The 17,860-nt window shown below is 40.7% G+C and overlaps 1 protein-coding gene across 1 annotated transcript in view; it reads right to left on the reverse strand.

Annotated features, from left to right (window-relative positions):
* Positions 1-1,340: 1,340 nt before the first annotated feature.
* The window catches only part of LOC126236462 (fatty-acid amide hydrolase 2), an 88,778-nt gene continuing 72,258 nt past the window's right edge, over positions 1,341-17,860 (reverse strand). Inside the window, exons 8-11 of the mRNA XM_049945781.1 lie at positions 16,006-16,101; positions 14,007-14,162; positions 4,773-4,955; positions 1,341-1,917 (exon numbers count right to left, since the gene is read on the reverse strand). Of these exons, the coding sequence (XP_049801738.1) occupies positions 1,816-1,917; positions 4,773-4,955; positions 14,007-14,162; positions 16,006-16,101 (537 nt within the window). The 3' untranslated portion in view covers positions 1,341-1,815. The remainder of the gene's footprint in view (positions 1,918-4,772; positions 4,956-14,006; positions 14,163-16,005; positions 16,102-17,860) is intronic.

Consider the following 17,860-nt stretch of genomic DNA (forward strand, 5'->3'; position numbering starts at 1 on the left):
TGGAGTAGGGCGTTGAAGGTCAGTGTGTTAGGAAAGGGCAACCAGCTTCGTTTGCTGCTGCATGCTACTCTGGCTTCAGTACAGGCATGAGTGTACAAGACGTTCCTTCGTCTATTGCGCACATTATCATTAAGTTTTTAACCAATAAAGGATTAAACCCTCAGAGATTTTAACTTGTTTAAAGGCACAGTTTGGGGATACAAAACTGTCACAGAACCAAGTGTTTACTTGTGCCCGAACATTTAGGGGTGGCTGAGAAAGTGTAGGAAATGAAGCTCCTGCTCGACATCATAGGTCAAGGATCACAGATGACAACATTCGTCCTGTTAAGGAGCTTATTGAAAATGATCGTGCACTGCTGAAGAAATCACAGCAGAAGCGGGAATCAGCAACAGAAGTGCTCAAACCATTACGAGTGAACAGATTTGCTTTAGAAAAATTAGAGCACAATGGGTTCTAAAGTCATTAAAGGAACAGCAAAAAACCTGTCAATTTGGAGATTTGTGAGAGACTTCTGAATCAATTCTGGCATGATGAAGAGGATTTTTTGAAGTGCTTCATCACACATGGTAAGACATAGGTCCATTATTACACTTTAGAATCCAAAATGGTGAGTAAGGAGCGGCAAAGAAAGGATGAAGCCTGCCCAGTCAAGGCCAACATCTGTGCCTTAGCCAGAAAAGTCCTTGCAACCATGTTGTTTGACTACAGAGGAGTGTTACTCCTTGACTTTCTTCACAGTTGAGATATGGTGAATGTAGCTTACTACTGCCAGTTGTTAACATCAGCGAAAGCCCCTACTGAAACAAAAGATGTGGAATGCACGTCAGAGATGTTATCTTTCTCCATGACAATGGTAAGCCTAACACTGCCAATTAGAGAAGGGACAAACTAGTGGTCATGCACTAGGAAACCCTCAACCATACACCCTACAGTCCAGATTTGCCCCCCACCCCCACCCCACCCCCTCCCCACCCCCCGACGTTTTTTGCTTGCATCCATGAATAAAACCACCCAGATGGGACAATTCAAAAATAATGAAGAAGTCAAGGAAGGTGTGCACAATTGGTTGATGCATCCTCAAACTTTTTATGATGAAGGAATGTCGAAGCTTCTAAATTGTTGGGAAACGTGTGTAGAGCATGCAGGAAGTTATTTAAAGAAAAAGTGAAGGTTTCACTTGTGTAAATAATTAATCAATAAATGTACAAAAATAATTACCATTTATATTTGAATCACTCTAATACAATAATCGAACATAGTAAGAATAATTTTCATATATTGTAAAAAAAAAAAAAAAAAAAAAAGTGAAACAACTGTCTCTACTTTTTTTTTTTGAAAACCTCTTATATCACTTCATTTTATTCTCAGTGATTAAGTTTCTGTTGTAATACTTCCATGTGAAGGACAAAGACATAAAACCCGTCCAATACAGCACAATAAGAGGGAGAGTTTCATTTACATCAAGTTATTTTTGTGCTTATAAATTTGTAATGGATTACATTATTATCCACTGCATATGTATTCATATTAAAAAAAATGAAGCAGATATAAAAATCAGTCTCTTATTGATTGTTAAGTTTCTTCTTCCATAATGTGTAAACATTTTTCAATGTGGAAATTTAAATAAACCTTACCATTAATACCGATAAAGATACATGAGCTCCAACTCGCATAAAATGCAGTTTGTAATACCTGTTCCACAACTGATCACATTACTAAATTAACAATCTGCATACCAATATACAACATGAATACAGTCGTTCATAAGTTGACAGAAGAAACTTGACCATGATTATGGTGTGTTTCTCACATTTATGGCTTGGTTGGGAATGGGGGAACCCAACCATGAAATGCTTTTTCCAATTCCTCAGCAACCGCAAGGCACAGATGATCGTTGTATGGTGCAGCCACTACCTATTAAGAATAGTACATCAGTTACTAGAGAATACAACTAAGAGATGTATAGGACACATCAACGAATATACTTATTCAAGAAATGACTGAATTTTCATGACGTGGTATAAATATTTTGAAAGGAGTATTACAATCTATTTTATGGCAACTCAATTTAGAGATAAATAATCCATTTATATGACCTGTTATTATTAATAATTCACATCAGTAAGTCTTATTCTGTTCTCTCTCTTCTATTGCTATACTAGGGTATATGATGTACTTTTCTTAGTACACCCAAATGTAAATTTCCATAGGAAATACATACCCTTAAATGGTTCGTGGGCTATAAAAAATGACAGCACAAGATGAAAGTATTTAGTTAACCAGAGTACTATTTTGCTGTTTAAATTTTTCCTTCTCAGTTAATTCTTTAAGACTACCAGGGGAAAGATTGAATTTTATGTTTGCCCATTGTGACAGGACAAGATGAAAGTATGAAGTTAACCAGAGTACTATGAGGGGGGACCCAAAAGAAACCGGATTGTTGTCATAAAAAATTAATTGATGAACCTTTTTACAAAAGTACTTCAGTCACCTTTAAAATACTCTCCATTACATGCGATGCACTTGTCAAGTCTCTTTTCCCACTGTTGGAAGCATGTTTGGAACTCTTCAAGTTTGATATTGTCCAGTGCCCTTTGCGAAGCTGTTTTTACCGCCTCCATATCGTCATAACACTCCCCTTTTAGCATTTTTTTCCATTTGTGGAAATAGGAAAAAGTCGCACGGAGCTAGGTCCGGTGAATATGGAGCATGGGGAATGACAGACCACCTCTGAGATGCCAAATAGTGGGTCACTCGCAAGGCCATGTGTGCTGGAGTGTTGTCGTGATGCAGAAACCAGTCACCTGATCGCCAAATTTCCAGGCGTTTCCTCCTCACATCCTCTCGCAGACGCCTTAAAACATCCAAGTAAAAGTGCTGGTTAACAGTCTGGCCAGGGGTTACGAATTCCCGATGCACAATTCCACGAACATCAAAAAAGACAATGATCATTGTCTTCACATTTGACCTCACTTGCCTTGCTTTTTTTGGTCTGGGAGAGCTGGGAGTCCTCCACTGGCTTGATGCTTGCTTGGTTTCTGGGTCATACCCGTAACACCGACTCTCATCCCCTGTAATGACTTTGTTCAAGAAGTTTGGATGACATGCAATCTCTGTTTCCAAGTCCTGACACACATTCACGCTGATGGTTTTTTGCTTCTGTGTGAGAAGGTGTGGAACAAATTTAGCAGCAACACGTCTCATGTGCAAATCCTCACTCAAAATCCTCTGGCACGAGCTCCAACTGATTCCTGTCTCTGCTGAAATTTGGTCGATCATTTGGCGACGATCCTCGTTGCTCTTTTGGCGGACCTTTTCAATTTTCTCCACATTTCGCGATGTTGAAGGGCGTCCAGAACGAGCTTGGTCTTCAACACACATCTCACCACGTTTAAAGCGCCCAAACCACTCGAAAACCTGTGTGTGGCTCATAGCGTCCTCCTGGAAAGCTTCCTGAAGCATTTGGTGTGTCTCCGTTGCAGTTTTTTAAAGCAGGAAACAAAATTTCACACACACTCTTTGTTCTTTTAAAGTTGCCCTAACAACTTCGCAGAGGTAACCCGCCAACAGTCAGAGAAACACAATACCACACTTGCATGTTCAGCTCTACACTAACGCTGTCTGCACAGCTGTTTCATGAAGGTCTCTACTAACACCATCTAGCGTGAGAACCCTGCACTACGTCTACGAGTGGCAGTGCCCTCGGAGTCCGGTTTCTTTTGGGTCCCCCCTCGTATTTTGCTGTTTTCCTTCTCAGTTAATTCTTTAAGACTACCTGGGGAAAGACTGAATTTTATGTTTGCCCATTGTTTAGACTTGACAATAACACCACTCATAGTCACCCTGAACTCATCAAACTACTGCGACATCTCTCCAGTGGAATGCTCAAATCTGTGGGCTTCCACAACCAAGCCCCCCTCACAAACATTTGATTCTCTCTCTTGATTAACTCTCACAGAAAGACATACGCAATGTTAATACATTTTGTCTGCAGGGGCACTGTTTTGTATCGTACCTCATGTGTTCAGTGTGGGGTTAGAGACTTTTGGTCACATAGTGCAGTCATCAGTACTGTGATATTCTTAGGTATTGACATTCTGATGACTGATAAACAATTCATTCACTGAGAATATATTCCGTCTACTTGTACTCACAATGTTGTGGTGTCTTCTGTTAAATAAATGTGTGTATTCATTAGAATAAGAGAAAAGAGGAAAGGGCTACAATAGCAAAAATTGCTAGTTTTGTGACATACATTGAAGGGGTAATGAAAATCATATAAAATACTCATGCCAGCAGAGCTAACATACATCTATCAGTATGAATAATAAAGATTCAGTTTTTTTGTGCCAGGCATTGCTCTTTGTTTCACTTGTTATGGTTTATGATAACTTTTCTCTATTTCTTCACCACCTTCAAAGATGGGTATTTCCTAACTCTTTTTTGGATGTGCAAAGAAGACAAAAATGTAACCAATTGAATTTGAGTTTTACATTTTCTGAGTCTTGAATGCACCCTTTTATTTCACCCTTGTTTCTTCTCCTGCACTTGCTCTCACACTGCTTTTGAAAACAGAAAGAAGTTAAATATGTATGGGGATAAAACACAGCAACCTTCTTTATAAAATACAAACAAACATAAGTTGAATATTTTAGAGCAAAATTTTCTATTTTTTTTTACTTATTCAATACAATGCAGGCATAAAAAGACTTTGAAACCAAACAAGTCTTAACAAAGTAAAGCTGAGAGAAAATAAGTTAAAAACTAACCTGTATGCCAATTGGCAATCCATCTCTCCCTAGTCCCAATGGTACCTGTGTCACTGGAAGTTTCAGAACATTGAATATCCCACAGTACATGAAGTTGAAAGGTCGCAAAAATGCTGTGTAATGATATCCAGCAGTTGTTGGTTGGCTTGGAATCAGCAAGATACCATTCTCACCAAGAACTTCCTAAAAGAAGGTTTCCTTATTTAGAAAAACACTTTCTCATGTGAAGAAAGAAGAAGACCACAACCATTAGCTGCCACAAGTAGAAAATACAGATTCAGAGTAAGCTACAGCTTAATATGTTTTGTTGACTAATTTTATTTATTGATTAACACAAATCTGTACTAGATATCATTAATAATTCATATATGTAATTTGTATAGTAAAAACTTCTCACTGAGTTCAACTTTATCCCTCCAATTTTCTTTGTATTTGAAGTCAGCATTAGGTATTCACTGGTTCTTCGAGAGATTACGATCACCTTGAAAATGTATATTATTCAAAATTGCAGAAGTACTGACACAGACTCTTTGATATACTCAAAGGTGATGCTTTCTTTAGGATAGGTGGCGCAATTAAAGGCTAAAGCATTGAGCAGATTGTAAGTTATAACCTATGGGATGGAGGTGCAATAAACATTGTCCAATGCTTCTGACACTGGTAGAACCACTCAACTCACTAGACTTCATTATGCCTCCCTTGGGCTGCACCTGGACACAGTCGCCATGTGTGTATGAGCTGTGCTTGAGTGAATGTATGCGTGTTAACTGTTTCAGGAGGAGGACTTCTTTGTCTGAAAGCTTAAGTGTTTAGCTGTCTTTTTCACTGAGTCTGTCTGCAACTAAGTGCAACCTCTATGTGGTGAGTAGCAGTTTATCCTTTTCATACTTTAGTAATTAATTTATGTTTGCCCTGCAAAGTTTTGTTCAAGGCATTCAGATGCTTGAAAACACCACCTCTACTCTACTAGTGTACTTCATAAAAATAAGACAAATTGCCTATTTCACAGTCGAGTTCTGTCAGGAAAGTCAAACTTACAATACCACAAATCATATGATATACGTGTATTTACAACTATGCCCATGACACTATTTATTTTTGTACATTTGGCAACAGATTAATGAGATCGTTTAGTGTTTAACATCCCGTCAACAACGAGGTCATTAGAGTTAATGAGATCTAGATCTATGTTCTAATGAGATCTAGAACATAATGTGTTGCTGGTTGGTTGGTTGGTTTTGGGGAAGGAGACCAGACAGCGTGGTCATCGGTCTCATCGGATTAGGGAAGGATGGGGAAGGAAGTCGGCCGTGCCCTTTCAGAGGAACCATCCCGGCATTTGCCTGGAGTGATTTAGGGAAATCACGGAAAACCTAAATCAGGATGGCCGGACACGGGATTGAACCGTCGTCCTCCCGAATGCGAGTCCAGTGTCTTACCACTGCGCCACCTCGCTCGGTGTGTTGCTGGTATTTTCTGCTAGATATCAAAATAGGATGCAGCTGCGTCTACACTGGATCCTATCAAGGACATGCTTCATTATGTTGAAATCAGCATCAACAACTCTCACAAACACAATGAGGTGAACAACCTCAGTTATATCACTGCTTTTGTCCAAGCCCAAATAGAAAAATAATTTGCCATTTCAGCAACAGGAAATGAAAGAGCAGGCACAAACATTTGTGGAAAGAATGCATGTACACTTGAGCATTCTCATGTCTACATGTTGCTTCATTCTGCAAACTGTCCACTATGAATCCTCTTCTTTGCTTGGAAGCTTGTGTTGCATGTAGTGTGATGAAAAGGTGACAGAAAAAGAAAGCACAAAATCGAATGTAGGTAAAAAAGATTCTAGACAACAGAGGCAATATTGATCAGAGACACTGTTTCTTTTTGACACTCAGGGCAATACATACTAAATTTTTTACAAATAATCTTCAGAAGCCGCATTTCATACGACATTTTTCATCTATAAACTGAAGTGTGCTTCCTTTCGAGTCAACAGATATTACTGCACATAAATTGCTTCACAGCATAACCTCAACACACTACACAATCAAACACAAAAGGACCCCAATTGCCCATCATCTGCTAAAACATGTAATCCGCTTTACACACAGGCTTCATTTCCAGGAAATTACGCAAGCACAAATGTGCATGCATAGTATGCTGTTGGAAATTTATGTGCATGCACAAAGTTGAACACAAAAAAGCATCATATTTTTGTTGGATTTAAAATCGTTGTGGCATTCACAAAGCATTCTTTTACAAATTCTCCATTACTTAAAGGACACACTGTTTTCACTGTTTTAAGATTTGTATGTTAACACAATTGCAGTGCAGCGTCATTATGCATCACATAACTTTTTTCCTGTAAATACATTACAAGGAGGAGGTAAAATCATTACCAATGACAATAATGATTTTAAAACATTACATAAATCTACCTTTATGAATACTTATTTCCTTCTCTTTGTTCTGACTAAGCTCAAAATGCTTGGCTTTAATTTCTTAATTATTTTTATTGATAACTGATTTTTCATGAAACAGTTGGAAAGGTCACTTCACATTATAATTCTTTGATACTGATAATTTTATATAATAAAATGAACACAGAGTGGCCATTTTATATTTCAATTAAAATGTAATATTCATCTTACGGTGAACTGAAGACTAAGGATTCATCAGATTTCCATTACAATTATCTTAAATCCTCATCAGCCATTTTTTTTTTAAAAAAAGAAACATAAATTGGTTACAAACTATGATGTGCACACCCTTTGCTCAACATGTAAACGTCACTACGGATATCTGGATTTAGGTTATGACACGTCCGATATGCCTGCCATCATTCGCGATGATGTGGCACAAACAAATAGCTAAATTCTGCATGGCCCTCTAAAGTGTCAGAACATCAATGCTGTTGATGACCTCCTGAATGGCTTTTTTCAGACCAGCAATGGTTTTGGGGTTTTTGCTGTACACCTTGTCTTTAATGTAGCCCCACAAAACGGATTTGCCTGCGTCCAGATCCGGATAATATGGCAGCCAATCAAGGCCCATGCCAGTGGTCTCTGGGTTCCCCCAGTGCCAGAATGTGGTCACCAAAGTACTCCTCCATGACATCAAACACTCTCCTGCTTCAATGGGGTCAAGCACCATTTTGCATGAACCACATCTTGTCAAAATCAGGGTCACTTTGGATAATGGGGATGAAAACATCTTCTAAAACCTTCACATACCATTTGGCAGTCACCGTGCCATCAAGGAACATTGCACCAATTATTCTGTGACTGGACATTGCACACCACACAGTCACCCACTGAGGGTGAGGAGACTTCTTGATCACGGAATGCAGATTCTCAGTCTCCAAGATGCGCCAGTTTTGCTTATTGATGAACTCGTCCAAATGAAAGTGGGCTACATCGCTAGACCAAACCGTATTAATTCCAATCATGCCCCATGGCCAACCGTGCAGTTTGAATGTCCTAACGCAAACCATTCAGAAGTTATGACAATTTTATTTCTTATAGTTCAATAATTGTCATGCTGTTTGTTATACACTTTAATGTGGTTGTGTAATGAATCACTAGCTAACTAAAACCTTATGGCATGTTGTCCATGTTCTTACCTCAAAATGTATGTTGGTAACACCTGTCACAAGTGGTCACGGGAAGTTACAATTGGAGAACAACTATCGCAAATGGTCACGGGAAATTAAAATGGGACAACAATTGATTTGTATGGCCAATGATGTAATGATGTTTTTGTTTTGGGAAAATATTAAGTATGTACTGTAACAACATTCTTAACAGGCTAGATGCTAAAGTGCATACGAACTGAATTTTCAGAGAGAAACACACAATTTTCTGGGGCAAATACATATAAACATGTACTACATAATTTAACACATAGTCTTAATTTTCTGCTTTTGTCACATCTTGGCATTTCTGTTACACACACACACACACACACACACACAGATGTCTGTCACTACAAGCTAGATCAAATATTCACATTCAATGGCTTCACCAAACTATCACATTCCAAGCAAACCTAGATGTCGAGTTGCATCAGTCACCACACCATAGATTCTGCCTTTCTCATTAATATTACACTCCTGGAAATTGAAATAAGAACACCGTGAATTCATTGTCCCAGGAAGGGGAAACTTTATTGACACATTCCTGGGGTCAGATACATCACATGATCACACTGACAGAACCACAGGCACATAGACACAGGCAACAGAGCATGCACAATGTCGGCACTAGTACAGTGTATATCCACCTTTCGCAGCAATGCAGGCTGCTATTCTCCCATGGAGACGATCGTAGAGATGCTGGATGTAGTCCTGTGGAACGGCTTGCCATGCCATTTCCACCTCGCGCCTCAGTTGGACCAGCGTTTGTGCTGGACGTGCAGACCGTGTGAGACGACGCTTCATCCAGTCCCAAACATGCTCAATGGGGGACAGATCCGGAGATCTTGCTGGCCAGGGTAGTTGACTTACACCTTCTAGAGCACGTTGGGTGGCACGGGATACATGCGGACGTGCATTGTCCTGTTGGAACAGCAAGTTCCCTTGCCGGTCTAGGAATGGTAGAACGATGGGTTCGATGACGGTTTGGATGTACCGTGCACTATTCAGTGTCCCCTCGACGATCACCAGTGGTGTACGGCCAGTGTAGGAGATCGCTCCCCACACCATGATGCCGGGTGTTGGCCCTGTGTGCCTCGGTCGTATGCAGTCCTGATTGTGGCGCTCACCTGCACGGCGCCAAACACGCATACGACCATCATTGGCACCAAGGCAGAAGCGACTCTCATCGCTGAAGACGACACGTCTCCATTCGTCCCTCCATTCACGCCTGTCGCGACACCACTGGAGGCGGGCTGCACGATGTTGGGGCCTGAGCGGAAGATGGCCTAACGGTGTGCGGGACCGTAGCCCAGCTTCATGGAGACGGTTGCGAATGGTCCTCGCCGATACCCCAGGAGCAACAGTGTCCCTAATTTGTTGGGAAGTGGCGGTGCGGTCCCCTACGGCACTGCGTAGGATCCTACGGTCTTGGCGTGCATCCGTGCGTCATTGCGGTCCGGTCCCAGGTCGACGGGCACGTGCACCTTCCGCCGACCACTGGCGACAACATCGATGTACTGTGGAGACCTCATGCCCCACGTGTTGAGCAATTCGGCGGTACGTCCACCCGGCCTCCCGCATGCCCACTATACGCCCTCGCTCAAAGTCCGTCAACTGCACATACGGTTCACGTCCACGCTGTCGTGGCATGCTACCAGTGTTAAAGACTGCGATGGAGCTCCGTATGCCACGGCAAACTGGCTGACGCTGACGGCGGCGGTGCACAAATGCTGCGCAGCTAGCGCCATTCGACGGCCAACACCGTGGTTCCTGGTGTGTCCGCTGTGCCGTGCATGTGATCATTGCTTGTACAGCCCTCTCGCAGTGTCCGGAGCAAGTATGGTGGGTCTGACACACCGGTGTCAATGTGTTCTTTTTTCCATTTCCAGGAGTGTATTTCAGCATAGGTAGTACAAAGTGCTGTATATATGAGTAAAAGAAGTAAGGAGCAACAGCACAAAATGAAGAAAGTGCTGTCTACACAATGCAAGTAATTTGCATAACTTCATTAGCATAACCATCATTTACAATATTTCGACATACACAAAATGTGAGTAATTCACATGTTAGCAACAAACAGATGTACCTAGTTAACAACTGTTTATTGGCTTCTGCATACTATCTTCCCATTGGCTACTGTCTACAGTGCTGAGAAGATGTGCTTAGTAGACTCATAACAAGCCTTACTTTGTGGATTAAAGACAAATAACTTTATGGTGTGACAGATCACTGAATGATGATTTCCTGGTTCTTCAAGACTTTTATGTGTAGCTGTATGGATAATTTATTATCTAAAAATGAAAAGAACATAACAGAGAGAGATGCATCGAGAAGAAACAGCAGAAAAACCAAAAGTTAATTTCATATTAAATTTTTTGAGTGATTGAACTATGCAATTTTTTTCTTCTGGACGATTCCTAGTACTGAATCTGCCAACTGATCTGACTAAAAGCCCTAAAAAGTTTTGGTCTCATGAGGGCATGCTGAAAAGCAAAGCCTCCAAATTTTTTATTCTGTTCTCAATATTGGTTGAGATATTATGTGTCATGCATATTAATTGGTCGATTTTCCTGCTTCAATGACTCTAGCTGCAATCTCTACCATTGAGAGAGTTCTGAATTGCAGCCTGTGACATGGCGATGTGTAAAGTAACTGTATTGGTGCAATCGAAATAGCGTGCTGTAATTGAGTTAATAATTGCAGAAGACGTGCCTTCAATTGAAATCCATAGAAGAATTAAGACTGTGTACGGAGATGATTATATCAACATCAGTAACGTGCAATGTTGGGCTGTACTGTAGGAAACTGTTGTGCTAACCCCTTTGTATCTGACAGAGCAGAGGTGAGGTTGTGGCTCCAGTGACTGTATCAACAAATTGGTCTCTTATTGGAAAGTACCTTGCAGACAGAAATCAACAAGTCAGTCTCAATGGAACAAAATTGACAGATGTAAAGGTAATTTCAGGAGTACCCTAAGACCTGTACCAGAACTGTTACTGTTTAAGATTTACAAAAATGATCTAGTGGATAACATCAGAAGCTCCATGAAGATGTTTGCGGATGATGGTGTTATGTACAAGAACGTAGAAACACCAGAACACTGTAGAGAATGGCAGGAAGACCTGCAGACGACCGATGACTGGTGCAGGGATTGGCTGTTGATCTGGAATGTCAGTAAATGTAACCTGCTGCATGTATAAAGGTGAAGAGATCCACTACTGTACAGTTATAGTACTGGGCCAAGTCACTGGAAACAGTAACTGCCGTAAAATACCTTGGGATAACCATCCTGAGTGACCTAAACTGGAATGACTACATAAAAAAACCTGTGGGAAACTCAGATGGTTGGGTGAGTTCATTGGATGAATTTTGAATTTTAAGGAAATTTAATTCATCCATGAAAGAAATGGCTTACAAAACATTTGTTCAATCAATTCTTTGAGTACTGCTAATCAGTATGGGACTTTACCAGGCTGGATTAATACAAGAGAGGCAAGATAAAAGGAAGAGTGGCATGCCAGGGAATCATTTAGTTATGGTAAGAACATCACAGAAATTCTCAGCAGACTCCTGTGGCAGATGTTACAAGAAAGACATTGTGCATCATGGAGAGGCTTAGAATTGAAATTCTGAGAGAGCAAATTCTGGAAAGAATTGAAAATATTTCCTCCCATATGCATCTCTCAAAATGAGCACAAAGAGAAAACCTGAGAAATTAGAGATCATACTGACAATGATTCTTTCCAGCCATCACTTCCGAATGGATGGGGAAGGTGAGAAAAGATTGCTGTACTACAAGTGTCCTCCCCATCACGTGCCGGAAGGTGCCTTGTGGAGTACAAATACAGATGTAGATTTTTTCAAGTACTGGGCAAGAAGGGGTTCAATTACAATTAAAATTTTATTTTACAAAAATAATGGAAGGAGTAACGGTAATAATTAACCATGTTGTTAAGACATGCATAGTTGACAGGTACATATAACTAAACTAAACTCTGTCTGAAGAGGCCTTGTAAGGCGCAACTGTACCGACCAACTGCCATGTCAACCTCTGCCGATACACGTCATTAGATGTGGATATGGTGGGGCATGTGGTTAACACACCAGACTCTCAACTTCTCAATAAAGTAGCTCCTCACTTGAGGTCACAAGGGTTGAGTGCACCCCACTTGCCAACGACGTTCAACAGAAATGGATGGTGACCTAGCCAAGCCCAAAAGTGCTTAATTTCGGTGATCTGATGACAACCGGTGTTACCATTGCAGCAAGACCGTTGGCTTTGACAGGTACATATACAAGACTGAAAATGTTAAGAACCTTTCAGATGATATCTTCCTTCAGAGCTCGCAAGAACAGTTATCACCACTGCAGATCAACAGGGGTGAGTGCTTGCGTCAAGTAACTGGGCTAAGTGGAATACGCAGAGAGGGGTATGGAGGGCAGGATGAATAGGAGGGATAGGCTGCAAGTGGATGCAATAGATGGGACAGGAATGTTGCACTGGTTAGATACAGGGAGGGGGAGAAGCATGTAGCACAGAATTAGGAAGCAGTGGATTGTGAAGGAGACGGTGACATGGGTCATACCAATGTGAAAGACCCAAGTGAAAGACCTGTCCTTTGCACAGCACATACTATATACTTCTCCATTTCCATCATAGGCATGTTGTATCCTATCCTACCAGAGAAAGGGTAATCTGTGAAAGCATTTAATGCCACACACTATCTCTGCTGTAACTTTTGTACTGCCTTTTATAAGGGCACCACTACCAACCAGCTGTTGACCAGAATGAAAGTCCACTGCCAAACTGTGACCAAGAGCAGCAGAGATGACTAACAGTGGCAAAACACTATTAAACACAACATCCTCGACTTCAATTGGTGCTTTACAACCCTTGCCATTTGTCTCCCTAATATCAATTCTCTGAATTATGTAGCTGGGACTTGTCCTTAAGTAGGTCTTTCAATTCCGCAATACTCCTAGCCTCAGTCTCCACTAGCCCTTGCCCTGCACGCAGTTCCACACATTCTCATGGCCCCAAACTCACTCGTTCTACACACACACATAATCCTTACCACAGTTCCCCTCTTCCTCTGTTCTACTTCCCACTCCCACAACCAATCCACACGACTCTCTGCAACAGGAAACTCCTTCTGCCTGTGTCAACGCAAGCTTACCTGTGTAACACTCCCAACACAGCTGCTTGCTGCCTCACCCTTCCAGCCAGCAGCCATGTTTCCCTCCAACCACTACTCCCTATCTCTACAGCCTTTCCCTCGTTGTCCACTTAAAAAAAAGAGAAGAAGAAGAAGAAGTTGAGCTGCTGTGTTGGTACAATGTATCTGCCAAGCACATGTTCTATAATAGTCAGGTGAGGTGAAAGACATCCTCTAAAAGTGTAACAAAGTTTCTAATCATGTTTATGTGTCTTAAATTATTTCTGTTGCACCTGTAACTTTACATTATATCATTTAGTATTAATGAGCCAAAAAAGCCTTAAATATTGCTATATAATTTAATTTGCTATGATGATACTATTATTCCACCTATATCAATCAACAAAAATAAAATAAATCATAACAAATACTTACACACACTTCCTCTTTCAGTTCTGCAGTAACTGTTTCAGCCCATTTCTTATTTACAGGAGGCAACCGACTGTTCACAAGCCCAATTATTGCAGCCAATGTAAACTGACTACAGCCACATAACTTCTTTGGTAGTTCAATCCATGGTGATAATGAACCCTGGTAGTAAAGGAAATTAATTAACCAGTAATATTGCATAACAAACAAAAATACTCATGACTACTGGTATATGAAACAAAAGAACTATTGTGACCTGATGTTTTTCCAGCATCTTTCTAACTTGTAGAATTCTCGGGTGTCTGCCTGGGCCACATAAGTTCTCCACAATATTTTGGCAGACAGGCTTGTTGCCACCTTCAGGTGGTTCCTGATAACTACTGCCCTGCTTAGATTGGCATCCTGTAAACATTGGCAGTTACCCCCTCCATCACTGTGCTGTCCCTGGCTGTGCAGTTGCTGCAGTAGGGAGTGGCACTAGTGGGATGTGAATTGTGTCGGCACGCCCTCCCTTCTGCTCCAGACTCCATCCTACTGTCACTGGGTGCAGATCTCACTGTATGGGAATGCTTTGTCATTTCTTGGCTCACTGCAGCGATACATTTTCAGTGGCCTCTTTAATCACACACTCCCAGAAGGAGGAAGATTCTCTAAGTATTTTGGTTTTGTTGTAATCTATAGTACGGCCAGTTTTTATACTGTGGCTGGCTACAACTGATTTGTTGGTCTGGCGTAATCAACTGTGGGATCTATGTTCTCAGCATCTCTCTTCTACTGTGCACACAATTTTCCCAGTGTGTGACTTTTTGCATTGGCTAGAGATTTAATAGAGATTGGGGAAACTGTAAATATGGTAGAAGAGAAGTACTGTGAACACAGGCTCCACACTTAGTTACACCAGGCCACCAAATCAATCTCAGTATAAAAACAGGCCATTTTACAACCTACAACAAAACTAAGATACTTAGGCTATCTCGCTCCTTCTGGTATTGTGAGATTAACACAGCTACTGAAATTTGAAATTAAGAATACAAGATGGTCTAATTAACAAAGATATCGCCTACAATGGACTCTGGTGTAGAACACTGGACTGAGCCTAGAAAAAGAAATGAGTTCCTGTATGGCAAGGTCTGCACCTGACAACATAGCATCAACACTGGAGATCACGGTTTGAAGCAGGGCATTGTTATTCCCACCACCATAAACTAACACCAAGGTCGCTGCAAGGACAGTGACAAAACCAGAATGGTGAAGGAGTTAAGAGCCAATGCATACATGACGCTGACCTGAGCGGAACAGCAGTCATCAGGAACCACCTGAAGTTGGCAACAAGACTGGTTGCCAAAATATCATGGAGAACTTATTACATGACCCGTGCAGACACCCGAAAATTCTACAAGAAAATAACATTTAATCAACATGTACTGGAGACTGACTGATGCAGAGCGCTTTACTTATAACATATTCTTTTGTGTTACTGGGGGAAAGAAAATGTCATATGAATGATCAGCAAAACTTAGTTACAGTAAATATGAATCCTGTTTACTACTACTATAGTACACAAAAGAGTTTACATGTTACACAATACGAATGCAATTAATTCAGATCAATGTTTTTTTAAACTTTTGGCGTGAACTATGAAGGTTAGAAAAGGGATTGGTGTGTTGTGCCAATTAGTAAAATGTATATTAACAATTGTGGACTCCAATGAGTTCCACTTGCAACAAAGAAAAACATCAGATCAAATTACAATGTAATATGCCAAACTTGTGAGTCAGCAAAAAGGTTGCACATAAAATTGTAACGTTTAAATAGCATCTTATTAATTTTAAATCCATTTAGTCATGTCAGAAATATGGAGAATCAATCACATAAATATGGTAACTCGAACAATTAGAGAAGAATTTGCGTGTTCATCCTTTTAAGTTCCTAATGTTAGCAGTGAAAAAAGTGCTTCCCGGCTTTTTTAAAATTTCACAGTTTGTTTATTTATTGGTGTAGTTACCTTTCTGTTTGCCAGATCTGCTGCAAAGTTGGTAGGTTCTCTACTCATCCAATATTTCCACAGAGTAAAACTGTACTTCATGTGAGCAAATTTGACCTGCAAACAATTATTACAATTTTACAATGAAGCATGCAGTCTATAATGTATATGAGTTTTCTTGAAGAGCTAAGGATAATAGGTCAACACGAAACATGTTAATTAACGGAGGGTAATTTTTAAGATAACAGACCATTATTATGACTTTTCACAAGACTGTCAATCAAGCTGTTACTTGTGTAAATGTTTCAGCTAATGTTGGAACTTAAAGACATCCATTTTTGACATATTTGTCATAAATGCCTGTCACATGATTCTAGACTGTACAGTGCATGATATGAAGTATTTCCCATACTAAAACTGCTAAAAAGTGTGGTTCACTCTGGAACATGTTGTCACAGTAGAAACAATGTTTTGTGCCAGCATTTCAGGATGTTTCAACTTCTGCTGCAGATTATATATAAATACTGTATTTCTGTTAACAATGCAGAGAGTAAAGACAAGCAAAAATAAGACACTGAGTGATAGACAGGCACATAAATGAGATTTGGAACTTTTATATTAGCTTCAGTTCAAACAAACAATTAAAGGAAGAAATTGGAGGGCAGATGGGTAGCCAGAGCAGAGAACAAGAATATGGCATCAGTGAGCTCATGCTGTTACAGGAAAGGGGAGGTCATATATAGTATACGATGAAACTGGATGTGTTGGTTAAGGGGAAGTGGGTCAGAATAACATAAGGGGGAAGACAACAGCGTAGGTGTAGATTAATAAACTGAATTTAAGTAAAGTGAAATTTTTGGAATTGATTGGAAGGGCGAAGAAAGGAGGGTGAGAAAAGGCAAGGCAACAGAGGCAGAGGAGAACGGCTAGTGGAGATAGAGGTTAGGGGCAGTACAGAATTGAATGAAGTGTTGTACAGACAATTCTCATCTATTTAATTAATTGAAGCTGGGTACAGGAGGCTCCAGATGCAAGCACAGGTTGCAAAAGACCAGTGCTGAAGCTGAGCATAGAGTGCTCAGCAGTATGCTGTGGTATTGTTTGGCCTACTTTACAGTTGTGTATGTTTGGCCGTGACCATTCAGGTGCATAATGGTTGGTAGCCTTGTCAACAGAAAAGGCTGTGCAGGAGGTGCAAAAGAGCAGATGGATTACATGACTGCTTTTACAGGAGGTCTTGCCTCTGATAGAGTAATATCTGCTTGCGATGGAAATGGAACAGGACTTGCCAATGCACCTAGATCATAAAAACAATAATGAGAGTAGCTGGGACCTGAGATGGTAAGGGGGAAGGAATTCCTTTTAGTGTTGAATATGTCTCCCATCTCTGGGTATACTTGCTATTTGTCAATAGCCATTACATGTTGCTCTCTTGAAACTGATATCAGATTGATAGGTCTATCTGTTTGCTGGGAAGGATGTGCGTTCAGTTTGTGAAATTTTCTTTTTCCAAGTGTGTGTGTGTGTGTGTGGGGGGGGGGGGGGGAGCAGCTGCCCCCATATATGTGGCTTAAGGACCTAGATGTTTTTAGTAGACTGGTTCAGTAGCAGAACACTGCTTTGGGAAGGTGTGAAGGATTATGGGAGGCAGATTCTTCATTTTATAGTCACCGCCACACTTTTAATAGCGGGCCGACCGGTCCGCTGGAACAGTGAACAGAAAGATGAAAACCCAAACACTCTGATTAAATAAAAGTCGGTACTTATCTTTATTAACGAAGATACAGAAACACAGTAGTGAACTCCGTGTCTGCAGAGATCTGTCTAGTTCGAGTCAGAGCGGCTAGGTCAGCGTCGGCTGACGACAAACAACAAC

Source organism: Schistocerca nitens, chromosome 2 (genome assembly GCF_023898315.1).
Source record: "Schistocerca nitens isolate TAMUIC-IGC-003100 chromosome 2, iqSchNite1.1, whole genome shotgun sequence".
Taxonomy (NCBI): Eukaryota; Metazoa; Arthropoda; class Insecta; order Orthoptera; family Acrididae; genus Schistocerca; species Schistocerca nitens.